Below are 24,407 nucleotides of genomic sequence, written 5' to 3'. Positions count from 1 at the left end.
GAGCCGAGCCACTCCATGGCTGGTGGGTGGATGGTAGGGAGTCCTCTTGGGAGAGGTGCTTAAAGCAGCTTTAGTGTTTAGACTTTAGGAAAGAAAAAAGAGCGAAGAAAACAAGCTGTTCCTCCCAGGAGAGGCTGGCACCACTAGCATGCTGGCAAGTAGGCTGCCAAAGTAATGACAACACAAGAAACCTGCCTTCTTTTGCAAAGCTTTTGTATCAGTGATTGTGGGAAAGTTTTGCAATCACCGTAAGAAGGAAATCCAAAGTTTAAAAAAATGCGGTGGAGTGCTCCACTTCTTGGAGTAGGCAGCGCTTTTGCTGTGACGTTGGGCTGGCTTCAAGCCTGAAAGCCCTAGGGCACGGGAAAGAAACAGCCTGACACTGCAGTGACACAAAGTAAGTTCTCTCTCTCTGCCTCTTGCTATATCTCCCCTCCCTCCCTTCCTGCTTCTTTCCATTTGTTTGTTTGTTTATTTGTTTAATTGTTAGATGCTAGTGCATGACAAACTAGGCTTTTTGTACATCTCAGCGTCACTAAGAGATTATGTAAAGTGCAAAGGTACAATTCTGCAAATTAGATTTCTTTTTTAAAGGGTAAGCATTGTGGACAGTGGTATGTTTTATCCCTCTGTACAAAACCTATTCATTACCATTAATTAATTTTTTTAAATTGCTATAAATTAAATCTTGTATTATTTTTCTTGCATCATTTAATTTTAAATACCACTGGTGTCAATGATTCACTGGTTTGCTAAAGTTCAGATTTTTATAGAGTGGTTATGGAAAATGTTGTTGTTTCATTAGGCATATGAGAAGTGTTTCTACAGTTTAACATTTTCTATAAACTTAAGGTGCATTATTAGGCTGGCAGCGTAACATTAAATGTTGTGAAAAGAAAACCACGTCACTGATTTAAATACTGTTTATTTAACAGAGTCAGATGTTTCACAAAGTTAATCATCAGCAAGATACAAATCAATAAAGAATGTATTTGCTTTAAAAAACTCTGTCTTTCAGCTCCCATCCTGTAAAGATTGGGGTGAATCTGAATTCACCATACTTTAATTATCTATAACTTCTTTTTCCGGTGTTTTTTGATTTTTGAGCTGCTGAGGTTGGTCTAAGGAAGGTTGGGTCCCTTTAGAAATTTCATATATGGATCACTGAAATATACATGTGTTTGCTTTTCATAGTCACTTTTGGTGGATCCTACTGGAGTAGGACTTGGAACTAAAAACTACAAAATTTAAATCAGAATGCTTGTTAGACACTAGTGCCTATTCACAATCATTAAGAATAGCTTTTGGGGGGCTGTTGAGTTGCTAAGAGATTGTTGTCCTTTCTGGGCATGGGTGGACATTTCTCAGGGAGTCCAGGTTGCTTCTGGGCATCTTACTTGGGAGAACTGAGCTCTCCAGAGGAACAGAATGAACTTTGTGGGTTAGCCAGGGACCCTGTCACAGCCTTACCACTCCTGCTGTCAAAAATCCCTCACGGCCCTTAAATGGCCTCCACTTATGGGTCAGCTGACCTCTGGGGCCTACAGGAGGAACTTTGAGAAGTTCCAAGAAGAATTAAATAGAGTGGGATATCTAAGATCCCAGTGTCTTGAGGGGGAAAAGTTACAGGCCAGTTTCTTGACCTATGTTCCTCTATATTCCTCTAATACATGTGCTAATGTATATCAGAACTAACTAATTGATTTCAGTACTACTGCAACAGTTTTCCAACAAAGGATTGGCAATAGCTCTTTTTGACTTGTTATCATTTCAGATCACTCTGTATTAGCTGGTTTCCCCTGATCACCTTAATCTACATCAACCAATGTAGCTAAGATGACTCCTTATATCAGAGCCAATTTTTAAATGGAAAACTTTGGCAGTCTCATTAAAATAGCTACATTTATCATCCATCTTGCAGCAGCTTGCGGAGACTTGTGGACTTAAAGATAGTCATTATTTGTTTCTTTTAATCAGTGCCCCCTTTTTCCCTAATATATCTTTACCTACCATATCTCTTACCCTATTTTCTCCTCAGTCATCATTTGTGGTCTGATTCTACAAACATTTGTCCAATAAATAATGTTACTTATAGGAATGTTGACAGAATGTTACAGAGTAGTGTTCAATATTTCTACAAATTCATAGATTACACAGAGAAAATCCCTTGTAAATATAACATAATATCAGGAAGCTACTGAATCATACCAAAGGTCCATTTAGCCTGGAACAGTGATAAAAAGTGGCTATCTGCAAGAGAATGTAAGAATTGGTTCTAGCATGGTGAAGATATTACTCTGACATACTCTTCTAGCCTTCAGCTGCCTAAGGACTTTCCTTCTCTACAAAAATTTCTAAAAACTTTTAAAAACTTCAAAATTTTTTGTCAGCAAGTTGTCTCTAAATTTTCCATCTGTCCAAGAAGGTCCTGAAGTCTTTTAGAAAGCAGATTTCACAAAGCAGGTGCACCAATCCTTAACTCATTACAATGACACTTTGAACACTCTTTAAAATCCTTCCTGAGAAAAGATGTCAATGTGTAGACATCTCAAGTAGTGTCTCACCATCTAGTATGTCTGAAAAACATTGGAACCTTTATTCTTACGCGAATAATAGTTAATCACAGTGATATTTTCCAAACAGGAAGACCTACATATCAGATCTGGAGGAGCAAAATGGTGGACAGGCCAATCACTGCTGGCCAACTTAAAGACAAGTCACTCTTCCAGGACAGTGATGGCACTGCAGTTCCTGCCAAGAGCATATGCCATAGTTGTTCAAAGCTAAAGGTATGGAGAGGAGCCCTCACCACATATTTTCTCTGGAATGCTGAAAATGACAAATTGAAGTGCTGTCAAAATTCAGTTACTTCTGTATGACACTGTTTGACACTACATGTGTTGAAAACAACACTCTAGGTTGTGATTCCAAGCACACAGAAGTCAATAAATGTGTTCAGAAGTTAAAAAGTGAGGCCATATTTTGCTAACAAACAATTTAGAGGTGTGCTATAATCATAGTGATAGTTGCAGCTATATCTTTTTATCAATGTTTTTTAGAACAGGAAAAGTAGGAGTATTAAGACATGCCATAATAATAATATATGGTAATGAACAACTTTGTGCTGCAAGTTTTCCCTAAGGAAGGAAAGAACTAAATCAGTATGTGATAGAAAAGTAGAAGGTGCACACAGTCAATGTCAACTTTCTTTTTTGTTAGAGTAGAAGAGGCTTTGGAGGCCATCCTGAAAGAGAAAGTAAAATGTTCTGTTTTAATGAAAACAACAGGAAGAATCTCTTCACATAGAAAACAAAGCGTTTGATTTTTGTGTTTCTTGAGTAGGTTGCTCAGGCATCTAGCCATGAAGAAAAAATTGTTTCTTTGCAAATTCAATTATTTTCTCTCTTCAGATATTTCTTGGAGCTCTAGCTTTTTCCTTTTTTGCCAAAGGATTTTCTGGAAGCTACATGAAGAGCATGTCCAGTCAAATTGAAAGGAGATTCGAAATCTCATCATCAATTGTTGGCATTATTGATGGCAGCTTTGAGATAGGTATGTGTACTTTCTTTGAAAGTGGATAAATAATGCTTCTTAATAAATTTTTCCCTTAAAAATAATCTCCTTTTGTAATCTCACTGGTTCTTTCTCCTGTTGATGCAGGTAACTTAATGGTAATGGTGTTGGTAAGCTACCTTGGACCAAGAGTTCATCGACCAAAAGTAATCGCTGTTGGATGTCTCATCATGTCCTTAGGAGCATTTTTGTCAGTGATGCCTCAGTTCCTAATGGGACGGTAAATATGGAGAGTTTTCACATTGTGCACTAATTGAACTTGACCACATGAAGTGCTTTTTAATCATACACCTGAGTTAAAAGCTTGACAATAATAGTTTCTTCCAGATAACAGGAAGGTTTCAATAGGTGGAATTTTTAGTACTGAATTTCTGATATCCTCTCTGAAAGCTTACCTCTTTCTACAGGTAAGTAAGAGAGAAACCTCAGGTTTCTACAGAATTTATACATCTTTAAGGATAAAGTGGGTTGAATTTTTCACCTGGATGGATATATATAGATGTGTATGGTTTTTTAGCTGTTCTCCTTTTTTTATACTAACATGAACTGTAATGAGATCTTGATGGAAGAGGTTTCTTTCTCCAAGGTAGCTATTCATGCTAAGCTCTTTAAAATTATGAAGATTTGTATCTATCTCCACTGAACTCAGGGAGAGTTAAATATCTAAATACCCCTTCTCATCTAAGCTTTAGTGCTTACATAATTGTCAGAAGCAGTTCATACCTCTCCAATCCTTCAGCATCCTTACTGAATAGTAGTTGAAAATAAAAGCCTTCCGTCCCTCAAAAATTAAAATTTATTTGTCATCTTCTTTAGTTCCAAGCAAAGGAGAGTATGGAAGGAATTATATCTAGGGACCATGGTATGGAAAGTGGCCACAGTCACTACTCAGCTTGAGACCCTGCACTGCAGGGGACAGCACAGGCCAGAAGCAGAGCTATGGAAATCTCTGATTCAACCCAAACTCACAGCCAAGTTCTGAAGATTACCAGTTCACCACAACACTGAGCAAAGCCCAGTGGCCATGGGGACCTCACTGTCATCCATCACAATATTAAAGGTTGCCATTTGATTGCATAGTTGGTGGGAATATCTGCTCTCCATTTATCCCAATTTAGCATAAATGTACACAAGCTGGCTTCAATTTACTTAGCAGGTTTGCTGGAGCATCTGGCTGCCTAAATATAGACAAAGTGGCACATGTGTTTTGCAGCCTGTGTTAATCTCTTTATAGACACAGATAGGTTACTACTAGATCCTTAGCTAGCTAATTTTAAACTAGCACAGAAATGTCTATGTTACACATCTGTTACATAGGCAAGAAACTAGTGCCAGTATGGAAAAACATCAGCACTGTTGTATGTAGACAGATGTGGATGGACTCTGCCTCTGTCCTTCAGTCTAAAGAATGATCTCTAAAGCCCTGGAAGCAGCATTTTGCTCTTTAGCTTAAGAAAATATTTGGATTAGAATGGTCAGAGCATTTTGAAAAAGAAATGAAGATACCTATCATTTTTTTAAGCAAAAGCACTGGAAATGTGTTGCCCCAGTGCTTTTCCTGCATGTAACAGGAATGAACACGTATGAACGCAAGGCTCACACACTTCCTGCAAAGCAGAGTCCTTCATGTGTCAGTTATATTTTACATAGTTGTTTTCCAGTTATAATTATGAAAGGATAACTGTTACTGTGGACAACATCTCTACGAGTGTATCAGCTTGCTCCCCAGCAGCATCTGGAGCTCATCCATTCACAGATGCTACAGAAACACCTAGTGCAATGAAAACTTTCGGTAAGCAAAAGCTCTGATGCTGGTTTCCCTTCTGCTTGTTCCTGTTTTATACACCCTCTTTTACTGGAAAGCAGTAAAACCCCTATTAGAAAACACGATATGTACAAACCCACCCGATAATGATTGTGAAAAAACGTATTTTATGTTATTTTTCTGTTGCAATAAAGTATTGTCAGAATTATGTTCAAGGAAATGTAAATGTTTATGGCCCGCAGGATGTGAGAAAACAACAAATTCCTATCTCTGGCTCTTTGTGTTGATGGGGAACCTTTTACGTGGAATTGGGGAAGCACCAGTTATGCCACTGGGGGTTTCATATATTGATGATTTTTCTAAAGAAGAAAACTCAGCATTTTACATAGGTAATATGCAAATAAGTGATTTTTATGCTAAATATTATTTTCTTTAACATTTCTGTAGCCAGGCAAATACTCACCAAAAAAAAAAATCTATCTGCTCTATTCTGGATTATTTTGAGTTGTACAGAGACAAAAAAGCAATGCAGAAGAGATCTCATGTTTATTTTCAAAGGATATTTCCCAGATGCTCCTTTTGCTTTCCCCAAGTGGCCTCTGCTACATGTGCCAGTTTTTTCTGTGATGAAGAGAAGTGTGATCAAATACTTGTTACTCCAGTGAGAAGTCATATCTGTCTTATCTGGCATATCATCTTCAGTACCACAGCTTCAGAGGATAAAATTCTTCCTAATCACCGTTTCACAGATAAGAGAATGACCCTTAATGTAAGGATCAGTAATGTAATCGCAGTAATGTAAATGTGTTTCAGAAGCTTTTACCTGAATTTTACCTGACTTTTTGAATTTTACATGCAGCACACTTTCTGATGAAAGCTTTTTAAAGTCAGTAGTTACAGAAGGAAAACCCTAAGCCTTGGCAGGGTGTTGTAACAAATCCCTTCTAACTGGGATTTTGTTGTTGTGTTGATGGAAGATAACCTATTGCCCAAGACAGAAAGACTTACACCCGAGCTAATTAGTTTATTGACAAACTGATTTAATATCATGGAGTGTTTTTTTGGCTGAGGGAGGTCAAAACTGCTGCCTGAAGTAAACTTGGTGAAGTTGAACTGGTCATAAAGATAGTAAGACACAGTTTCAGGAAGAGTTCAGTGAGTAATGCTACAAGGTAAAGCCATTGCAGATGTTTTCATTTGGGGATGAGGAAATTTGCAGGTTGAAGAAAACAGACGTATTGTGAAAGGAGCTGACAAAAACAAAAGTTCCACTCAGCAGTTATCCGAAATATTTGTAATCGCCTCTGAGCTTCTGATTACAGGTATTTTAAAAGGTTCAGCTGAAATTTTTTCTTGTCAGAATCTGATCTGGGAGAGATTGCAACAGGTTGGGGACTGTTGGGGAAGTAAGATTAAAAATATAAAATAGACACAGAAAATAGTATGGATTCAACCAAAATGAAAATTTGTTTGGGTCATGCAACTGAAATAAAATATTACATTTGCAGAGTATTAAAATGCTTCATTTTAACATTCTGAATAGCAGTTTTCAGTCTCTTATTCCGTTCTGATGGACTGACCCTATTTGCAAAAAAAGTGAATTTTGAAACAGTGTTTTCCATAGAGCTGAAATTCCTTTTCTTGACCAACTTGAATTCTTTTCTATATCTGATTTTTTTATTAGTTGACTGAATCAATTTATGATCAATGTTTTCGTAAAATACCAAAAAAAATTCCTATAATAAAAAAGTCAGTTAAACCTCGCTGATGAATATTTACCTTGATCTTGTTACTTGACAATGAGCAAGAAGTTTCACCTTCCTGCCTCTCCTTTTTCTCCTGCCCTTAGACGTTTTGTTGAATAAAAACAGAAGTTATTTTGAGGCAGAGACAGCTTTTTATTAAATGTCAATAGAATGCATTAAAATCTTTTTGGCAGAGTTGTAGTGCACATGATAATTGACAGCAATGAAAGCAGAGTTGCCATAGGAAGGAACAGCAAAGGAAATCTAGCATTTTTTTTAAGCTGTCTTACAGAATTTAGTAGAGGATGCTAGCTTTTCTGTAGAACTCTGTGAGAGAGGAAATTGATTTTTTTTCCCAGGAAATTCTATAGTTTTTAGACTGAGTTTTACAGAACCTTTTAAATTTATATAGTTCTACCAGGCCATCAACATGGTCCTGAGGTGGTACAATGCACTGTACACCGTATACAGTCCTAAAAAGCTCTTCTGCATATGGTCACTACTCAGTAGGACTGTAAGGGATAATGATCTGGCCCTCTGTGTCTACATGCAATTGTCATTTGTCAAGAGACAGGAATATCAGGATCTCGGTGGTTTGCTTTGTTCTGAGAGGGGCCTTTGGTGGAGTCACCTTTGAGGCCAGCTGCTCTGACTGAGAGGTTATTTCATAAATACTCCCCCACACTAAGTGCCTAATTTATTCAGGTATTTTACAGTCTTCAGATGTTTTGCTTCTGTTTAGGTGCCTATAGAAGAGTTTCCAACATATATGTGAGGGTTTCACCTATACTAATAAGCTTTCAGTAGCCCATTTTAAAAATGAATTTCTGATTTTATTTGGAACTGAATGTTGACATGGTTAGTTAATGGCAGTAGTCATTAGACTTATCATGTAAGAGGGATAATAGAGAATTAAAGATATTTAATCAGGAGTGCTTCACTTCCATGGATTTCCCACCAAAGCACAGGATTTGAATGAATGAAATTGCATCACTGAGTTGAGTATTAGCATATAATCTTGTGTCTGTTGAATCTATGGCTTCAACAGAAACGTGTCTGAGGCCAACTTATGTTGTAAATTGTAATACCTGTTACATGCTACATTACTCATGAATACAAGGGCTTGGCTGAGCTATGTCAATATGCAGCAGCTGATTAACTGATAAGTCTGCATGATTTATTGTTTGTGCTTTAGTCTGTTTATTAATTACAAAGAATAAATATTACAAAAGAAAAATATGTTAAGAAAATATCACAGTGAACTTATCTGGTTTTGTTTTATCACAATACAAGCATATTATCTTAGTGAAGTTATTGAATTTAAAGGGTATGCAAGTGTGAAATTTAATTTAAAAACTATACATATGCAAAATTATTGCACGTATGCTTCTTAGCTTATCTGATAGCTTATGGTATCTTAAAGAAATATACTACATAGAATATACAAGGCCATTGGGATGTGTGTGCTGTTTTTTATCTGTTTATTTGAGAAAGTTGCCACTGAGAATTTCAACTTTGGAGATGAGCTTGCATAGTTCTGAGTAGTAAATTCTGCTTTAGACTTACTGATAAATAAACCTGAAGAGCTAACTCCTGGCTTCTAGTGTCCAAATCCTGACTCTGCAGAAGTCAGTCATTTTGGAAGCATCAGAATTTAGTCTAAAGGGCCAGATATGCTGATGAAGTGAGACAACTAAATGAAAGCAATATGCAATTGGATCAATGAAGCAAATTGTTAAATTATGTTGTAAGAATTTATCATAAGGTGAGAAGAAGATAATAAGCTGAGCAATCACTATATTTAGAAGAGAATTTGCAAAACCAACAGGAGAAAAATGTCTGCAGTTGAACAACACAGTAGTATTTACAGAGCATAGTGCTGAATGTGGACAAGAACTGACAGGCACTTGGTTAAGAATTCCTTTTTTTCTAATAGAATTAAGCCTTCTGAAACTTCAAACAGCTCCCAGGTGGCAGTTCCATGCTAGAATTCAGAAATCTGAATCACTGAACTTTTTTTTTAAACTGTTACCCTCCCACAACTAAACTTGACAGATCAACAAAAGTGACAAGGGAATGTGAGGACCTATGCTTGAATTATTTTGAGAATATTTTTATTTTATGTTGATTGCCAGCAGTGGTCACCAAAATCAAATTGTGCTGTATTTACATACCCAGTCAGCAAAATGCAGTCCTAGCTTGCTAGGTTTTTGCTAGCCTTCACAGCTTATTAATTTGCTCCTAGTGGCATCCCACTTTCTTCTGATCCCATGTTATCTCCTTTGTAAACAGAGAGAGACAGAGTGGGAAATGGAAGCCCCAGCGATGCCAGTAGGAAAACTGAAAGCTGCTTTTAAAGAGGTCATTACTTAATCACTAGATTTCCTGATTTATTTATTTTTTTTTTTTTTACAGCTGCATAAGTACATATTAACAGAACAGTTAGCTGATTTGCTCATTCTGGTGCTGAATCAACAAAGATTCTATCTAATGAACTTTGATCACATACAGGGACACTTATATCTCCTTGTTGCTTACTGAAAATATTCTCAGGGTCCTGTATCTAATTCCATGTCCACATACTTTTATTATCCCTGCCATCCTAAAGTGACTCCAAACTGTAAAATGTACCTTCTTATATACATATCATCAGATCAACTACTGCTACTTAAAATTAAACTAGGGACCTGAACACATAGTACAGGGAAAATTCCTGACTTCTGCAATCACAGAACATCATGGAAGATGTAAATAGAGTTGCAAGTAGAGTTATGATACTTCCACTGGGGCTAGAGTTCTATGTTCATTAGTTAACTGCCACAAGCTGAACAATGCAACTACAAGAATCCAAGGAGAGAATTAGCGAGGGAGAGGTATAAAAATAATTGCAATATTAGTCTCTTCCTTCCTATTCCTTCCAAGACACCAATCTTGTCAATGAAATGCATGCGTGGCTCCACCTGAGACTGTGCTTGCTTCAGCAAAGCCTTGTGCGGCTGAAGGAGCCTGCTTCCACATCACAGCTAGCGCATTGGCAGTTTACAGCTTATTTTCTTGCTGCTCAGAGGCTTCCCACTAGACATCCCCTAACAGCCTGTGATCCCTCTTCTGTCTCCTCCTCCGTCTCTCCTTTCCTTGCCCTCAGAGAAGAAGGTGTGCTTGTCTGCACAGCGTTTTGCTCACTCTCCTCTGCTGCTTCCCTTCTCTTACAGGCCTTGTGAGATCCTCAGGAATGTTTGGGCCAACCCTGGGCTTCCTGCTTGGATCTTTCTGTGCCAGCATCTGGGTTGACATTGGTGTTGTGGATATTGGTAAGAGACTGTGGGGTGGTACATAAACTGAGAAGATGGCTGTGTATAGGAACCTGCATGCCAAGAGGCACTTTCCCAGCTTACTGCTCCCAAAAGGAGGCTGTCTAGAGAGTTTTTCCTACTCAAAAGCTGGTGTTACTTACATTGTAATATCTGCAGTGTTGTAGTGTGACTGGAATAGCCCTTGATGGAAGACCCCTATCCTCACTGCAGAAAAATTTTGCACCTCTTTTTATGCTTGTGCACACACTTGTTACACCTTGCTGCGCAGCTGAGAACAAATGAGCAAATGAAAGGCCATCCCCATGTTGAGGGAAAAGTAAAAGGCTCATGGACACTTTCAACACTTGGGAAAAATTACGTTGTCTTAAAAGCATGCAGTAAAGATTCATATGAAAACTCATTTCATTGTTCAAATCACTTTCAAGTCTCTAATCCCAGGGAAAGTTTTAGAAACTTCAAGGAAAAACTGTCGAGTTTGGGGATAGAAGAAGGAGCAGACAGTGGAAAATTGAGAAAGGAAGATTGTGACAAGGAAAGGCCACCATGGAGACATCTATTTTTGACTGCATGGGACTGATTTGATACAAGCCGCATTTCAGTTCTTCGTATGAACCACCTCTGTTGTGGTCTTTAAGTAATATATATAAGGATACTTATAGTAAGTTTAATTGCTTTGCATGATATTTAATCTATTTTCCTGTCTTTCTGTATTTTATAGATGCCATCAGCATAAATCCTAAGGATACTCGTTGGGTTGGTGCCTGGTGGCTTGGACTGCTTATCTGTGGAGCAGTCAACTTCATTGCTTCATTGCCTTTCTGGTTTTTGCCTTACTCCTTACCAAAAGAAGGAGAGAATGAAAACCTGAAGATTAGTCATTTGCCTGTTCAAGATGACTGTAAAGTAGACCCCCCAGCTCAGCCACAGTTAAAGTTCTCAGAGGCAGTAAAAGGTGAAAGATTATTTCCCAAATATTTGCATGCGAATTCTCTCTCATGGGTTCATTCTGAGCTGTGCATAGATTTGCACAACCCTCAGCAAAATGCACATTTCTGCAGTGCAAATGATGGACAAAAATGCTCTCTTTAATTTGTAGTATTATAATTACATGTTAAAAGTGTGTTTCAGTCCTCTCCTTATGTCAGACAGCTGGAAAAATCTCATGCTTTGAGCACCAGAGATTCTCAGTTCAACACAGTAGCTGGCATATGATGTATTACAGCTATAATACTATGAATATGAAGGAAGTGGGGGGACAACATCCCATTCCTCATTAATGACCAATCCACAGGTGGCAGACTACTGTTTCACTGAGACCAACGTATGGGATTGAAACATGTACTACATTAGCTGTTGGAAGGATTTCACTGGATTCATAGCTCCTTTGTATGAGCTCAGCGATGCTAAATTAACCTCGTATAGGCAATATCAGACCCAACTACCCATTGCTGGACTCCCCCAAGGGTTTTGTTTGTATCTATGTATGCATGGGCACCCCTTAGTGGCTACGGCAGATATGTTTTGAACTCTCATCTTTTAGGCAAGTCTGCCAACAGCCAGACTACAGGCTAAATGCAGGTTTTTGTCTTCACTTTAATTTCATGGACTTAGATACTCTAATCAAGGGTCCAGGAAAGGTTCCAGTCTTTTGCTGGGTCAGGTGCTTCCTTTCTGTGAATATCAGCCTCATGTGGTGCTCTCGTGTGGTTTGTGAAGGCTCCTGCTTTAGGCACCAAACTTTTCACTTGGTACATTATAGAGAGTCTTGATGCTCCTCTAAGGACACTCTCCTGTACAAGCATTGAGAGTCAGTGTTGCAAGCCTTAGTGCCTTTGATGAATACTCCTGTGTCACACATAAGAAAATATGAGATGTTGAATTCCCAGTTCAGCATTCACTGTGCCATTCAGCCTTGCTGTTCCTGTAAGTCATGTGTTGGCAATGAGGAAAACTCTCACTTGAGCAAGCATGTTTTGATAGGCAAAGAATTATAACCTGCAATACAGCCAGTAATTAAATCAAAGTTAGTTTTATTGTCTAAATGATGTCAAAACAACTCTCCTCTGTGTTTAGCAGGGTGTACAGCATATATTTCTCCACTGCAGATTTCTTCCCAGCTCTCAAGAAGCTGTTTGGAAACCCAATTTTCCTGGTGTACATCTTGCTCACTATTCTGCAGTACAATTCTCTTGTTGGGTTGATAACCTATGAGACAAAGTTTATGGAGCAGCAATTTAATGTATCAGTGGCAAGAGCCATCTTTTTAATTGGTAGGTACCCGTCCTTTTAAATTCCAGTGTCAAAGAGGAAGCTTTTCTTTGTTATTTTGCCTTCCTTTTTTAGAAGGAGCTTCTGTGAACTTTTTTGGTTAAAAAAAAGTATATAGGAGTTTATTAATTTTCCTACTGTACTTTGAAAATGGATGTTAATTTTAGTGTAATTTTTCCTGGTGTTCCTAATTTAGTGAGCTAGACAATTGTAAGAACTGTGTGGATTTTTTTTTTTCTGAATATTTTTCAGAGTAAGATTTAGGTTATGAATGTGTCAGTTTTTGTGAAACATAAGCCACACATAAACTGCAACTAAGTAACAACTAAAAGAAAAAACCATTTAATTTAGAAAATGTCTAATGCAATGTGTGATTTTTCTTTTCAGAATAACATCTCGGTATAAATGTTCTTCCACTTTGATTACAAATACAAATTTTATAAGCAATAAGAAATCAAAATGTTAAATTTTAAGTAATTTCATTCAGCTCAAACCTCTTTTTCTATTTGTCATTGCCCTCAAAAATAAGTTCTTTGAGAATGCTAAAATGACATTAATCTTACAGTAATTAATATGTTCTCATAACCTGGCAAGAGAACCAGGGTATTTGAGGTCATTGCAGAATTGATATTCCATTACTTTAATCTGAAGGCACCCTGCTTTGCTACAGGTCAGGTACAAATAGGGGAAGAACTTTCTTTTTCCTGTCTTTTTTTGGATGCAGGGAAAGTTTCACAAAACAACATGGCCAAAAAACCCAACTAAACAAAAAACCATACAGAGAAAGGCAAACCCCAATAAAACCTTGTAAAAGCTCTCTATTTAGCATGTAAATATTAGGGCTGGAGTTTGTGAAATGCTGAACAGATTCAATCTAAACACAATCTTTCCATGATTCATTCTCAGAGAAAAATGGAATCCAATGCAAAACCAGGTGCTGTTTCCTTGCATGTTCCATTTTGGAGATTTTTTTTTTTTTTTTTTGTAACTTTCAGGAAGTTTAATGTTTTATTTTAGATGAAAAAGTGCCTGTGAGCTGACATTTATCTCATTTACCCCAGTTTCTAACAGGCACTTGTATAGGTTTTATTATACCAGTATACATACAAACAACAGTATAGTAAAAAGGTAGGGAATATTGAGGAACTAAGTTTTTCAAAGTCACAACATGACTTGAAAGAAAATGAGGAAGTAAGCAAAATTACTTAAAGGTAATAAAAAGTCTTAGAACCTCCAAGGATCAGTCCAAAAATACGTCAATATCTGATATTTTGGAAACTACTAAAACCAGATAATTACTCTAAAAAGGGTCAGTGCAAGTGACAGCAGTTAACGTTTTATACCTTCTATTTGCAGGTGTGATACTTTTACCCATCACGATCCTGGGGATGTTTCTAGGAGGCTTTCTGATCAAGAAATTCAAGCTTCACATAACTGAAATGGCAAAGTTTGCATGCATCACCTTTATAGTAGCATATTTGTTAAACCTCTTGTACTTTACATGCAGTTGTGAGGTGCTCCAGGTGGCTGGTTTGACTGCACCCTACTCTGGGTTTGTATCTCCTGGGTTTATGTTGGTTGTGCCATTTGTCACGGTTGCTTCCTGCCCTGAGCAGAACATGGTGTATGCACCTGTATTCCTCTACTCTTACAAACTAATCTGGTTTGTAACCTCATCTGGGCTACAAACCTTCTACTCTAGAAAACATTTTGATTTGAATTTGGATGAGTTCTGAAACGTGTCTCTCTGTTGATGTACTGTAGTGTATTCCTATATACTTTTGCATGTGTCTGTTTAAAGACAACAAATTTTTGTTGAAATTGACCTGTATTAGGTCATCTGCTAGTGTCAATCAGTGTGGTTTCAGCTAGAGTGGAGCTACTGTGATTATATCATTTTAACTCTCCCTGGGCAGTGAGACACACAAGAAAATCCTAGGCTTTGAGATAAATTTTTTTTTCAGGCTGAAATGATACCTAGTGTTGGGGATGGGCAGAATAACCCAATTTTGTTTTTCAAATTTCATTTAAACTGGATGTTTCTTTTTCTAAATTGTTTATTGCTGGACATTGACAATATACCTCTGTATTCTGGCAAATTGCTAATTAAGATTAAATTTATCACAGACAAGTTAAATTTTCTATTCCAAAGCTTTAATTTAAAGCCAGTCTCCTCCTACCATGTAGGAATTTGGATGTAAAAATGTGTTGAAAGTGTCTTCCCCATAGTGCCCCATCTCTAGATCAGTAGTTATCAACTTGTATAGGGAGTTACCAGCCTCCCTTGGTACCTGGAGCTGCTGACCTGCCTGCATCTATTTTTTCAGCTGGAAGGTAGAAAGTGGTCATGTCAGGAGCATGTGCTGCCCAAACAGACGTTCCCCCTCCCTTCCCAGGACCACGACCATGCTTTCTTGAGAACATTTTGAAGACTAGCAGCCTGCCACAATTGCCTACTGTTTAAATTAAGCTCAGTCTGGTCCAACAAATTTCAAGGGATTTTACAGGATTAAACTAAATGCGTCAGGGCTTGCTAGATTTTCGGTTCAGACAGAAATTCAGTCCTGTGTTTTTTGAAATTGAGCCTATGTTCAGGGAAATATCTAAGTCTTGGCAAATCTAACACGTAGTTCAACTTTGAGGTTAGTTACAAAGAAGATGTCAGAGATTTGTGCAGTGGAGATAACTGGTTGAATGCAACATGTGATACTGTAAAGTGAATCAAAAATAAGCAGAAACTTCAAGACAGCAAATACTAGAAGAGCAATTGCAGTTTCTCCAGGAGAACTGAGACTGGAGAACTTATCATGTGGTAGGATTGTTCTGGTTAAGTGACTCACATACTCTTTTACCCATTTAACAATTTGTAGTTTGAAGACGAGCAACAGCCTAATGAGGGCTAAAGTGCCCAGTTATTTTCTCTTCTAAAATACTTAGAGGAAATGTAACCCCCTTGAGGTGGTTTTGGATTGAGGGGTGAGGAGGAAGAAAAGGCAAATTTTGAACACTTTTTCCTTTATATTGTGAGTGCCTTCAATGCAAGGGTGATTTGTAGATGGTGGACTCTTGACACTTTCTGAAAATTGACCCCTGCTGCCATGCCCTCAGAGTCACTGGCCACTTTTTAAATTCTCAATTCTAGTTGTCATCCACTTAGTTTAACTCCTTGATGGCTGATTTTGATGGTTCTTACAGGAATGTTAGTAAAAGTGGAAGCTATGAAAGTCCATGAAAACATACAACAAGAAATGAGATCTGATAAGAAATGGAGCTCAAGTCTGTCCCATGTTCAGGGCTGCTGCTGCTGAATACGGTCTGAGCTGAGACAGAAGGTGCACTTCTCACTCAGACTCATGCAACTTTCATTGACGCTAACTGGCTCTGGTCCAGTGAAAAAGTGTCAAGAACTTCTTGCTGCTGTAGTTTTATGTAGTTTTATATCACCACCTCTAACACCTAGATATAGTATGATATCTACTGCTAGAGAAAAGCATGGCCAGCCTACAGGTGATAAGAGATTGTAAGTATTATTTCCTTTTTCTTAGGTTGAGCTTTCAAATGAAAAAGTAATACCAAATATTCCCTCCTGGCCAAGAATACCTAGTTTGTGAGTTCCATGCCTTTTCAGCAACAATCCATAAAAATGTTAACGCTTGATGAAAAAATCTTGAGAGCTTTGATTTAGCTGAAATTAGCTTAGTCTCCATATGACAACTTCACAGTCCACTGGATGGTAGCAGATATCTGTCTATGTTGATTGCTTCACTTTCTCCACATTTTTCCTGCCTACTCCATGATATTTTGTTTGACTATATAATTTGACTAAATAATTCTTTTATTTCTTTTCTTTTTCCTCCAGATTAAAGCATCTTTCCAAAAACAGCTTCATGGCCAGTTGCAATGCTGACTGCAGCTGCAAGCTGGATCAGTGGGACCCTGTATGTGGGGATAATGGGATCACTTACATGACGGCCTGCTTTGCAGGATGTAAATCATCAACCGGGACGGGAAAGAATATGGTAAATAAATAGGTTGATAGAAGATTATTTTGTAAGACCTTTTGCAATAGGACAAGGGGTAATGCTTTTAAACTAAAAGAGCGTAGATTTAGACTAGATGTAAGGAAGACATTTTTCATGAATGTGGTGAAACACTGGAGCAGGTTGCCCTGAGAGGTGGTAGATGCCCCATCCCTGGAAGTGTTCAAGGCCTGGTTGGATGGGTCTCTGAGAAACCTGATCTAGTTGAAGATGTCTGCGCTTGTTGCAGGGGGGTTGAACTAAGTGACCTTTAAAGGTCCCTTCCAATCCAAAATATTCTATGATTTTATGATTATAGATATAGCTAGATTTCTTCATCTATTCATTTTCTGGCTTTGTGATTAAGAAATCCAGTAGACACAAATATTGATCCTGTACAGTTTAACTTTGTAGAAACTGAATGAGTGCAAAGTTGCAGGTAGGGTTTTAAAAAGAGTTGGGGTGAGGTAAGTGAGCTATTCAAGAAAGACATGGAAAGCTCAGACTCTTAACTTACATTTCTTCAATGCTTTTATTTCAATTTTTTAAAATTTACTTTCCTCTCAGCAAGATGACCATAAATTTGGCTTTAAGTTTCTCAGTAGATCTCCTACTGTCTAGGTACAATACAGCTAAGAGGGGTTTGCTTTAGAAGACCTTTACTAGTCTGGTTGTTATACTAGCAAAATCCCGTGGTGTCAACTCATGTGCAGCAGACCTGCATAAAATTGTGAGTGTGGGTTTCACAAACTGTTACAGATCATACTGGAATTGCCTGTTATTTGTGCAGTGGAGATAACTGGTTGAATGCAACATGTGATACTGTAAAGTGAATCAAAAATAAGCAGAAACTTCAAGACAGCAAATACTAGAAGAGCAATTGCAGTTTCTCCAGGAGAACTGAGACTGGAGTGCACTGCACTCCAGTTATTCCAGTCATAAAACTATATTGTACAGGCAGGAGGTCCCATAAATATACATCTGGTCATTTTGTTCAGTGTCTCAGCAGCAAAGCCATTTCCAGGACTTCAAATAATCCTACCTGTGCAAGACCATAAAAAACAGTAGGTTTGCACAAGTGTGTGCAAATAGTCATGTCTTCTGTCAGAAGCAGAATTGTCTTCATGTAACAATACTGGAAAAGACAAGCAATGCTTTCAGGCTTATATCCATATATCCCAGCAATATTCTCTTGCTTCACTTTAGGGAAATTGGCTTTCAAACCCATGTCTCCTGCTAACTTCAAAGACTATGAAACAGCCTATTCTCAATTCAGTTCCAAATGCTGTTTTGGATACATAACAATAGATATGCATGATTGCATTGTTGAGTCCACATTATATTTTTATTGTTACTCATCTGCTTCATAGGATTCCTGAGCAGAATGGCTGGATAACAGTTCACATCTGAATTTTATAGCTTTGACCCATTTTAACCATAAACAGAGCACCTTCTGTCCTAGCAATGGCATGACTGAAACTAGAGTCACAGTTGCTTTGTGTCTGTGGAGCAGCTCAGAGTGACTGGAGCATACCAATGAACTTGACCGTCAGTCTGCAAAGATGATTAAGGAGGTTCTTTTAGCATAAACAACAGCCTGCCTGTTATGGGGAGTGAAAAACCTAGCTACTAAAGTAGTTTTGTGCCATTTAATTCTGATAAATAAATTATTCTTCTCATCTTCTCCTTTCAGGTGTTTCGCAATTGCAGCTGTGTGGAAGGACAAGGGCATGGGCTTGGCAATTCCTCTGCAGTCTTGGGACAATGCCAAAGAGAAAGCTGTACCAAAGCATTTCCCTACTTTTTAGCATTACAGACTATATGTGCATTTATTTTAGCCTTAGGAGGCACTCCTACATACATGATTATGTTTAGGTGAAGTACTTTACCTTACCTTGACCATAAAGCTTGGGGAAAGGAAACAGAATATGGTATCTACTATTTCATTCCTATTGTGAGGAATGGCATGCTGATGAAATTGGGGCCCTGAGTCTTTGTCTGTACTCTGAAATCCATCTCTGTTCAGAGGCACAGCAAAATTCCTGTCTACCAATCTCAATCCAATTTGAGGCTGAGTAGATACTTTGGTGATGAAATAGGTGGGCTATACGCTGATCCTGAACATTAGTTTTCTCTTCCAGTGACAGGGATGTTTTTAACAGAGCAATGAACTTGAAATAAGATGCGGTGCTAAGCCATATCCAAGGTGTCTATGCTGTTCACATTACTCAGAAGAAAAACATTCACCTTTGTTAAGCCTTGTTGCTTCAGAATGTTTTCTGTGTTGTGAGAAGTCTGATTCTCCCATTTTTTGTCAAGCTGGTAGAAACAGAACTATGTCAGCAGCAATATTTAAAATTTTTATTCCTTTGGTTGTAAAACAGCACTGCTATTTTACACTCATGAGAAAAGACAATGTTCTGTGCCTTTCACATGGAAGTCTCTTTCCACTCATGCTCATGGATGAATTGCAATCTTCAGTAATCAGTGCACATGACTGGATAACTCTGTTGGCTAAGCTGCTGGTCCTTCTGCAATATTTCTAAGTGCAGCCGTTCTTACCGCATGCCTGGATTTTGGACAAGGCTAACTTTGCTGGGCAGTTTTCAGAACATTAATGTGTATAATGAGAAGCCTTTCATGTTAGTGCTGAAAAGACAATATACTGATGTATAAACTTCAACTCAGGAAACAGGCTGGCCATAGCAAGTCTCCCTCCTGCCCTGTGCCAGCTCAGTAGACCCTTCTGCTTTTTTTGTCAATTCTTCCAGTTATTCTGATGAACACAGACTGTTTCTCCACTGGTAGGAATGAGATGCTTTTGTAGCCAGGTAACTCACATTTGCTGTCTCTCTGTAAAATGCTAGAGGCAGAGGTGGGTTTTACCTGCATGTAGCTAGCGAGGACTGCACACCCTTGTTTCCTCTGTTCACCACTGCACAGTACAGCCCCTCCTAAAGCAAGGCAGCTTCTTGAAGGTAATTTATGGATACGAACTGCTTTTAGTTGGCCAACTTTTGAACAACTTTTAGTTGGCTCACTTTAATTTTCCTGTGCATCCTCTCCCAAAAGTGTTTACAATATGTTCTCCTTGGGTTCAAGATCAATTTCTGTAGATTCTCCCATTTAATTCAATGTGAGTTCATCCACTGAAGTCAGTGGAAGGAGGGCCTACATCTGAACTTGAACTTTGGTGAATGTTTTCAGTTAAGGATTGAGTGAGCTGTGCTAGGTAAGCCACAATACTCTTGCAATGGGGCACATGCATATGTTCACAGGATGGCTATAGCTACATTAATCTACTGTTCCCCAAAACAATGTACTATTTTTGTTTCCTTTTTAGATCTGTTTCACCAGACCTGAAATCCTTTGCTGTTGGGATTGAAACTTTAGGTGGTAGAGTACTAGGTAAAGCTTCACTTCTTTGTGGGATTCAAGTAGGTAGTCAAAGAGATAGACCAAACTTAGTCAGTGCAGTGCCCTTGCTCCAGATGTGAACAAAATACATTTTCCAGAAATTTTCTTTGTAAGGAGACTATACATTTCAAAATGTTTGGAGGAGCTTGCTACATGTTTCCTGGTATGTAATTACATATTATGATTATCTCTTCAGAATTTTTTCTATGTGGCAAAGGAAGGAAATCGCTTTGTACTTTTGGTTTGGTTTTTTTTTTTTTTTTTTTTTTTTTAATTTGCAGACACAACTACCTGAGCTCGATCAGTCTGGATATCCTTAACACCTATGCTCCCTTTTGCTGGCCATTTTTAACTTAGAACTACCATGTACTCTGCCTATTATTTTCATTCAAGTCTTCGGACATGTAGTATGCCCTGCCTCTAGCAAACCTTGCCTTATCTTCATTTGTTTGCTGATTTTTGAAATCTTCCCCATGCAGACAAGCCCAAGTAGTCATTTGGCTCTCTCTCCTAATCTCTGTATTTTAACTGAATGCTGCAGAGAATCAATCTTCTGCTTTTATGAAATAGTTTTCTTCACTAAACTGCACATTATCCCTGAAACAGCTTACTGATTATATTAAAGCATTATGACTGTCTAAAAGGAATTCTGTCAGTACTACATAAGTAATGCACTTATTACCTAGTTGGTTTTGAGCAAGTGCTTAATTTCAGCCCTTTGCACTCAGCTAACTATTTTTAACGGCAAACTGTTGTGTAATACCTAAATAGATACATTGGTATACATAAATATTAATATGTCATGGCACATAATTCTACACTGGGGACTGAAAAAGAAATGTTGGTTACATTAACAGAAGTTATAATTCTAATAAAAATGCCATTAAAGTAAAATTACTAACATTTCCCTCACCAAATATAATAATGCTAAAATCTTCCATCCTTTCAACTCCCTTTAGGTTAAATATTTTCACAAATCTTGGAATCTCAAAGCTGGAGCTGGATGTTTAGTGCCTTTTTATGCAGCCATAATTCAGAAACCTCATTTCCTCATTTCTTTACCATGACATTAAATGCTGAGATCTTCATGTCTGAGATGATGTAATAAGAATTTTCTTTGCAGGAGGACTACCAGCCCCTATTTATTTTGGTGCCTTGATAGATGAGACCTGCTTGAAATGGGGGACAAAAAGCTGTGGGGGATCTGGATCTTGCCGTGTATATGACACAAAAGCATTCAGGTGAGGTGAAATCTTCAGTAAGGGGTTGGGAATTTGGCTTCTGAGGCAGCTTTGGGCACCAAGGACCGTGCTATGCTTTGCTCATGACAATTGTCAATAGACTGATTAGGATACTAAAAGTACCAAAACTCCTTATTTATCTAGGCCTTAATAGACCAAATAAGCCAAATAATTTTGATTCAATCTGACATATGATATTGTAGTACACTGCCTTACATCACCAGAGTTAGTTCTTTTATTGAAGCCTTAGTGCACTGAATAACTCTGCGACACTTTGACTTTGTAGGAGACTGAAATACTGTGGAGTAAGTGTAACACTGAAGATGCTCTTCCTCATCCCTCATTTCTCTACTTCCTAATGTATAAGACCCATCCCAAAATCCACTTGGAGAGGGGGCCTAAATGACTGGTGGTGCATGGAGAGCTGCAGCCAGGAGCACTGAGTGCTGCTGAGGGGCTGGGGGAAGGCTGGGACAACTGACAAAAAGCCCCAGCTGGTGCAGCTCCTCCCATCCCAGACCTAAAATGTAGACTGCTGAATGGGAGCACTCATCAGACAGGAGGCATTTCTGTTGGGAGTGCAGGGCCTGATTAGAACCTGCCTGGGGCTACATATAATGTGATTGCTTTCTATCTGTTATTTCTCAAAATGTGGAGCAACACCTGGCTGAGAATAGATGGTTTTGCCAAAGTGTATTTGATATCTTACTTGGTTCCACTCAGAATTGACAAGCTTTATTAATATAATCATATTTTGTCACCTTTTTTTTTTGTCTAGAAATGTCTATCTTGGCCTCATTGCAGGACTACGAGCAGGATGCTGTCTCTTATACATAGTACTCTCTGTTTTAATAATGAAACGCTTCAAACCAGATGGTAAAGAGATGACAGATATTAAAAATACAGAAAGATCAACCAGCAAAGAATCAGCTACTGCCAACAAAAATGAAATTCTTCCTGGTGCAAGAACCTCAGAGGAGAGTGAGGAAACTTGTATGTAAAAAAGAAACAAGGTCTTTTAATAACTTTGTCTATGTTTAGTTTTTCTAAGCACAACAGGAGTCTAATTACTGACTTCAAGAGCTAGTTTACATTTTGAGGATTCAGAAAAAAATCTTTGAAACATTGACTTTTAATTTGCTTTACCCTATCCTCTTACTCTCCTCATTTGAAACAATGGGGGGAAAAGGTTTGCAAAATTTGGGGGAACTCTCCCACCCTCTTGTTCTCAGTCCCTTTCTAGACCAACAGTAGGACTAGCCAAAATTTTTAAAGTGTCATAAATTTGATTATGATTGAAAAATTAAAAAGAAGAAATCCACAATAAGCTTTGTTTCCATTTTTCACGGACTTTATTTCAAGTCCTCTTTGTATTTACGTCCTACAGCTCTATAATGGCCAGCGAAATTACTCTTGCCCAGTTGCTCTGACGGCCTTTGCTGTGTGGCTCATTGATCAGAGCTCTTTGTTCCAGACTAGGTCCCATGGCCCATGCTCAGGTGAGAGCCCCAAGGCCGTCAGTGAGCATCCTCTGAACAAGAACTGCACAATGACTCTGGGATTTGGCTTGAACACATTAAACAATCAAAATGGATTGATAATGAAAGAAAGCGGTGTATTAATTTTGCAGCATATCTCAGTATTGGGCTTGAGTAAAATTACTCTGAACTGATGCAAGAAAGTGATAGGTGTTTAAGTTCCTTTCATTGGGGGTGGGGGGGGTGGACTGTGCATTTTTATCCTAATGACCACTGCATTTATACCACATGTATTTAGATTTCCTTTCTTGTTTAAGGAACCTCCAGTAACCCTTGAATTATGATGTTGAAAGCTTGCAAATTCACAGCTTTCCACAGACAGCCTAGCCCAGAGAATAAAGGATGCTTCCAACAGTCATTACTTGGAAAACAAGTCTCTAAAAATACTTGATGTGTGATATTTCACTTACAGCTCCCATGATGTAGCTTCACAATGGGAGCAAACATGCCTGCTAAGATCACTGCAGGTTTTGCCACCATCATCACAGCCATTTTGCTTTCTTTTCTGAAGGGTATCTGTGCTCCCTGTGGTCCTGTGCATAAGCCTACAACTAGGAAACAAGCTTTTTGTCCTAATCTTAAACTTCCTTGGGACATGGAAGAGAGTACTGCACTAATATGAAGAAAACCTGCCACCCTTTATCTGAGAAAGTAACAGATCAGAGGGCTAAAGAGAGGGACTCTCCATATTAAATGATCTGACTTTTTTTCTGCCATCTGCCTGGTGTAAGTGCAAGAACAGGAATGGGAAAAGGGTTGATGTGGTACTCACTGAAAGCAAGTTCTTCATATCCTGACCTTGAGGATGGAGTTGTTTAAATTTTATTGCTAAAGACAATGACCAGCACATTTAGATGTTGTCTTTTGCACTCACAGCTCTGATTATAAACTGCCAGCAGATATGGGGAAGCAGTGTCTGTTCTAAGCAAACAGGAATGAAAGCTTCTCTAGTACAGATAATATCAATATTGCACCTAGGTCTGGAAATAATTAAAGAAAAATCCAAGTTCCAGAAACCCCAGGAATTTTACACAGCGAAAATCATGGTGTGTCTTTCTCCTTCTGCAAACAGTGTTTTAACATTGAATAAATATATTGACAGTTCTAGAAACACTCCTGGTCTGCACTAGACATACAGACCTATAGACATGGTCAGGTGACTCATACTAACATCATTTCCCTTTTACTTTTGTTGTTTGGGTACTTATTTCTGTACATTGCTTTTTATATTACATGTTTTTTGATGAGAGCATCTTTTGCACCTGTTGCTTGATTTTCCCAGGAGGTAATGTTTTAACAAAGGTGCGTTGATGATTGATACCAGACTAGAAATGAGATTCTGGCCAGATCTGATGATTCATGTCCAGGTATTTACCCCAAATGCAACTTGGTAAAGCAAGCTTTTTCAAACAAATAAAACTTAACATCATTCTTTGTAACAGTCCCAAACTGATAATAGCGTAAGTGCTGCCACAGGTGGTATTAAATGAGCCTCTGGCTCAGTGTACTCCCAACTCCAAGGCTGTA

General features: G+C 38.2%; 2 protein-coding genes across 7 annotated transcripts; both read left to right on the top strand.

The window, feature by feature from the left end:
- The first annotated feature begins 266 nt into the window (after positions 1-266).
- On the top strand, positions 267-4,451 carry LOC141924217 (solute carrier organic anion transporter family member 1C1-like). Its single transcript, XM_074826358.1, has 4 exons — positions 267-397; positions 2,644-2,789; positions 3,411-3,552; positions 3,661-4,451. Exons 2-4 carry the CDS (start codon positions 2,676-2,678, stop codon positions 3,795-3,797), a joined length of 393 nt encoding a protein of 130 aa, XP_074682459.1. The 5' UTR covers positions 267-397; positions 2,644-2,675; the 3' UTR covers positions 3,798-4,451.
- Positions 4,452-4,634: 183 nt separating this feature from the next.
- LOC141924215 (solute carrier organic anion transporter family member 1C1-like) lies at positions 4,635-22,936 on the top strand. Of its 6 annotated transcripts, none has more exons than XM_074826351.1 (12): positions 4,635-5,365; positions 5,581-5,727; positions 10,296-10,394; positions 11,116-11,349; positions 12,503-12,667; positions 14,022-14,217; positions 16,525-16,684; positions 18,378-18,559; positions 20,028-20,092; positions 21,225-21,342; positions 22,121-22,335; positions 22,822-22,936. In XM_074826351.1, the coding sequence occupies exons 1-12, from the start codon at positions 5,353-5,355 to the stop codon at positions 22,875-22,877; spliced, it is 1,650 nt and encodes a 549-aa protein (XP_074682452.1). In that variant the 5' UTR covers positions 4,635-5,352; the 3' UTR covers positions 22,878-22,936. The 6 variants fall into 6 exon arrangements, with proteins under 6 accessions (XP_074682452.1, XP_074682453.1, XP_074682454.1 ...); XM_074826352.1 differs by having other exon boundaries at positions 4,637-5,365; positions 22,730-22,936; XM_074826353.1 differs by having other exon boundaries at positions 4,638-5,365; positions 22,817-22,936.
- The last annotated feature ends 1,471 nt before the right edge of the window (positions 22,937-24,407 follow it).

This window comes from Strix aluco, chromosome 5 (assembly GCF_031877795.1).
Source record: "Strix aluco isolate bStrAlu1 chromosome 5, bStrAlu1.hap1, whole genome shotgun sequence".
Taxonomy (NCBI): domain Eukaryota; kingdom Metazoa; phylum Chordata; class Aves; order Strigiformes; family Strigidae; genus Strix; species Strix aluco.
The sequence above is the reverse complement of the archived record's forward strand: the minus strand, read 5'-3'. Positions and strand labels throughout refer to the sequence as shown.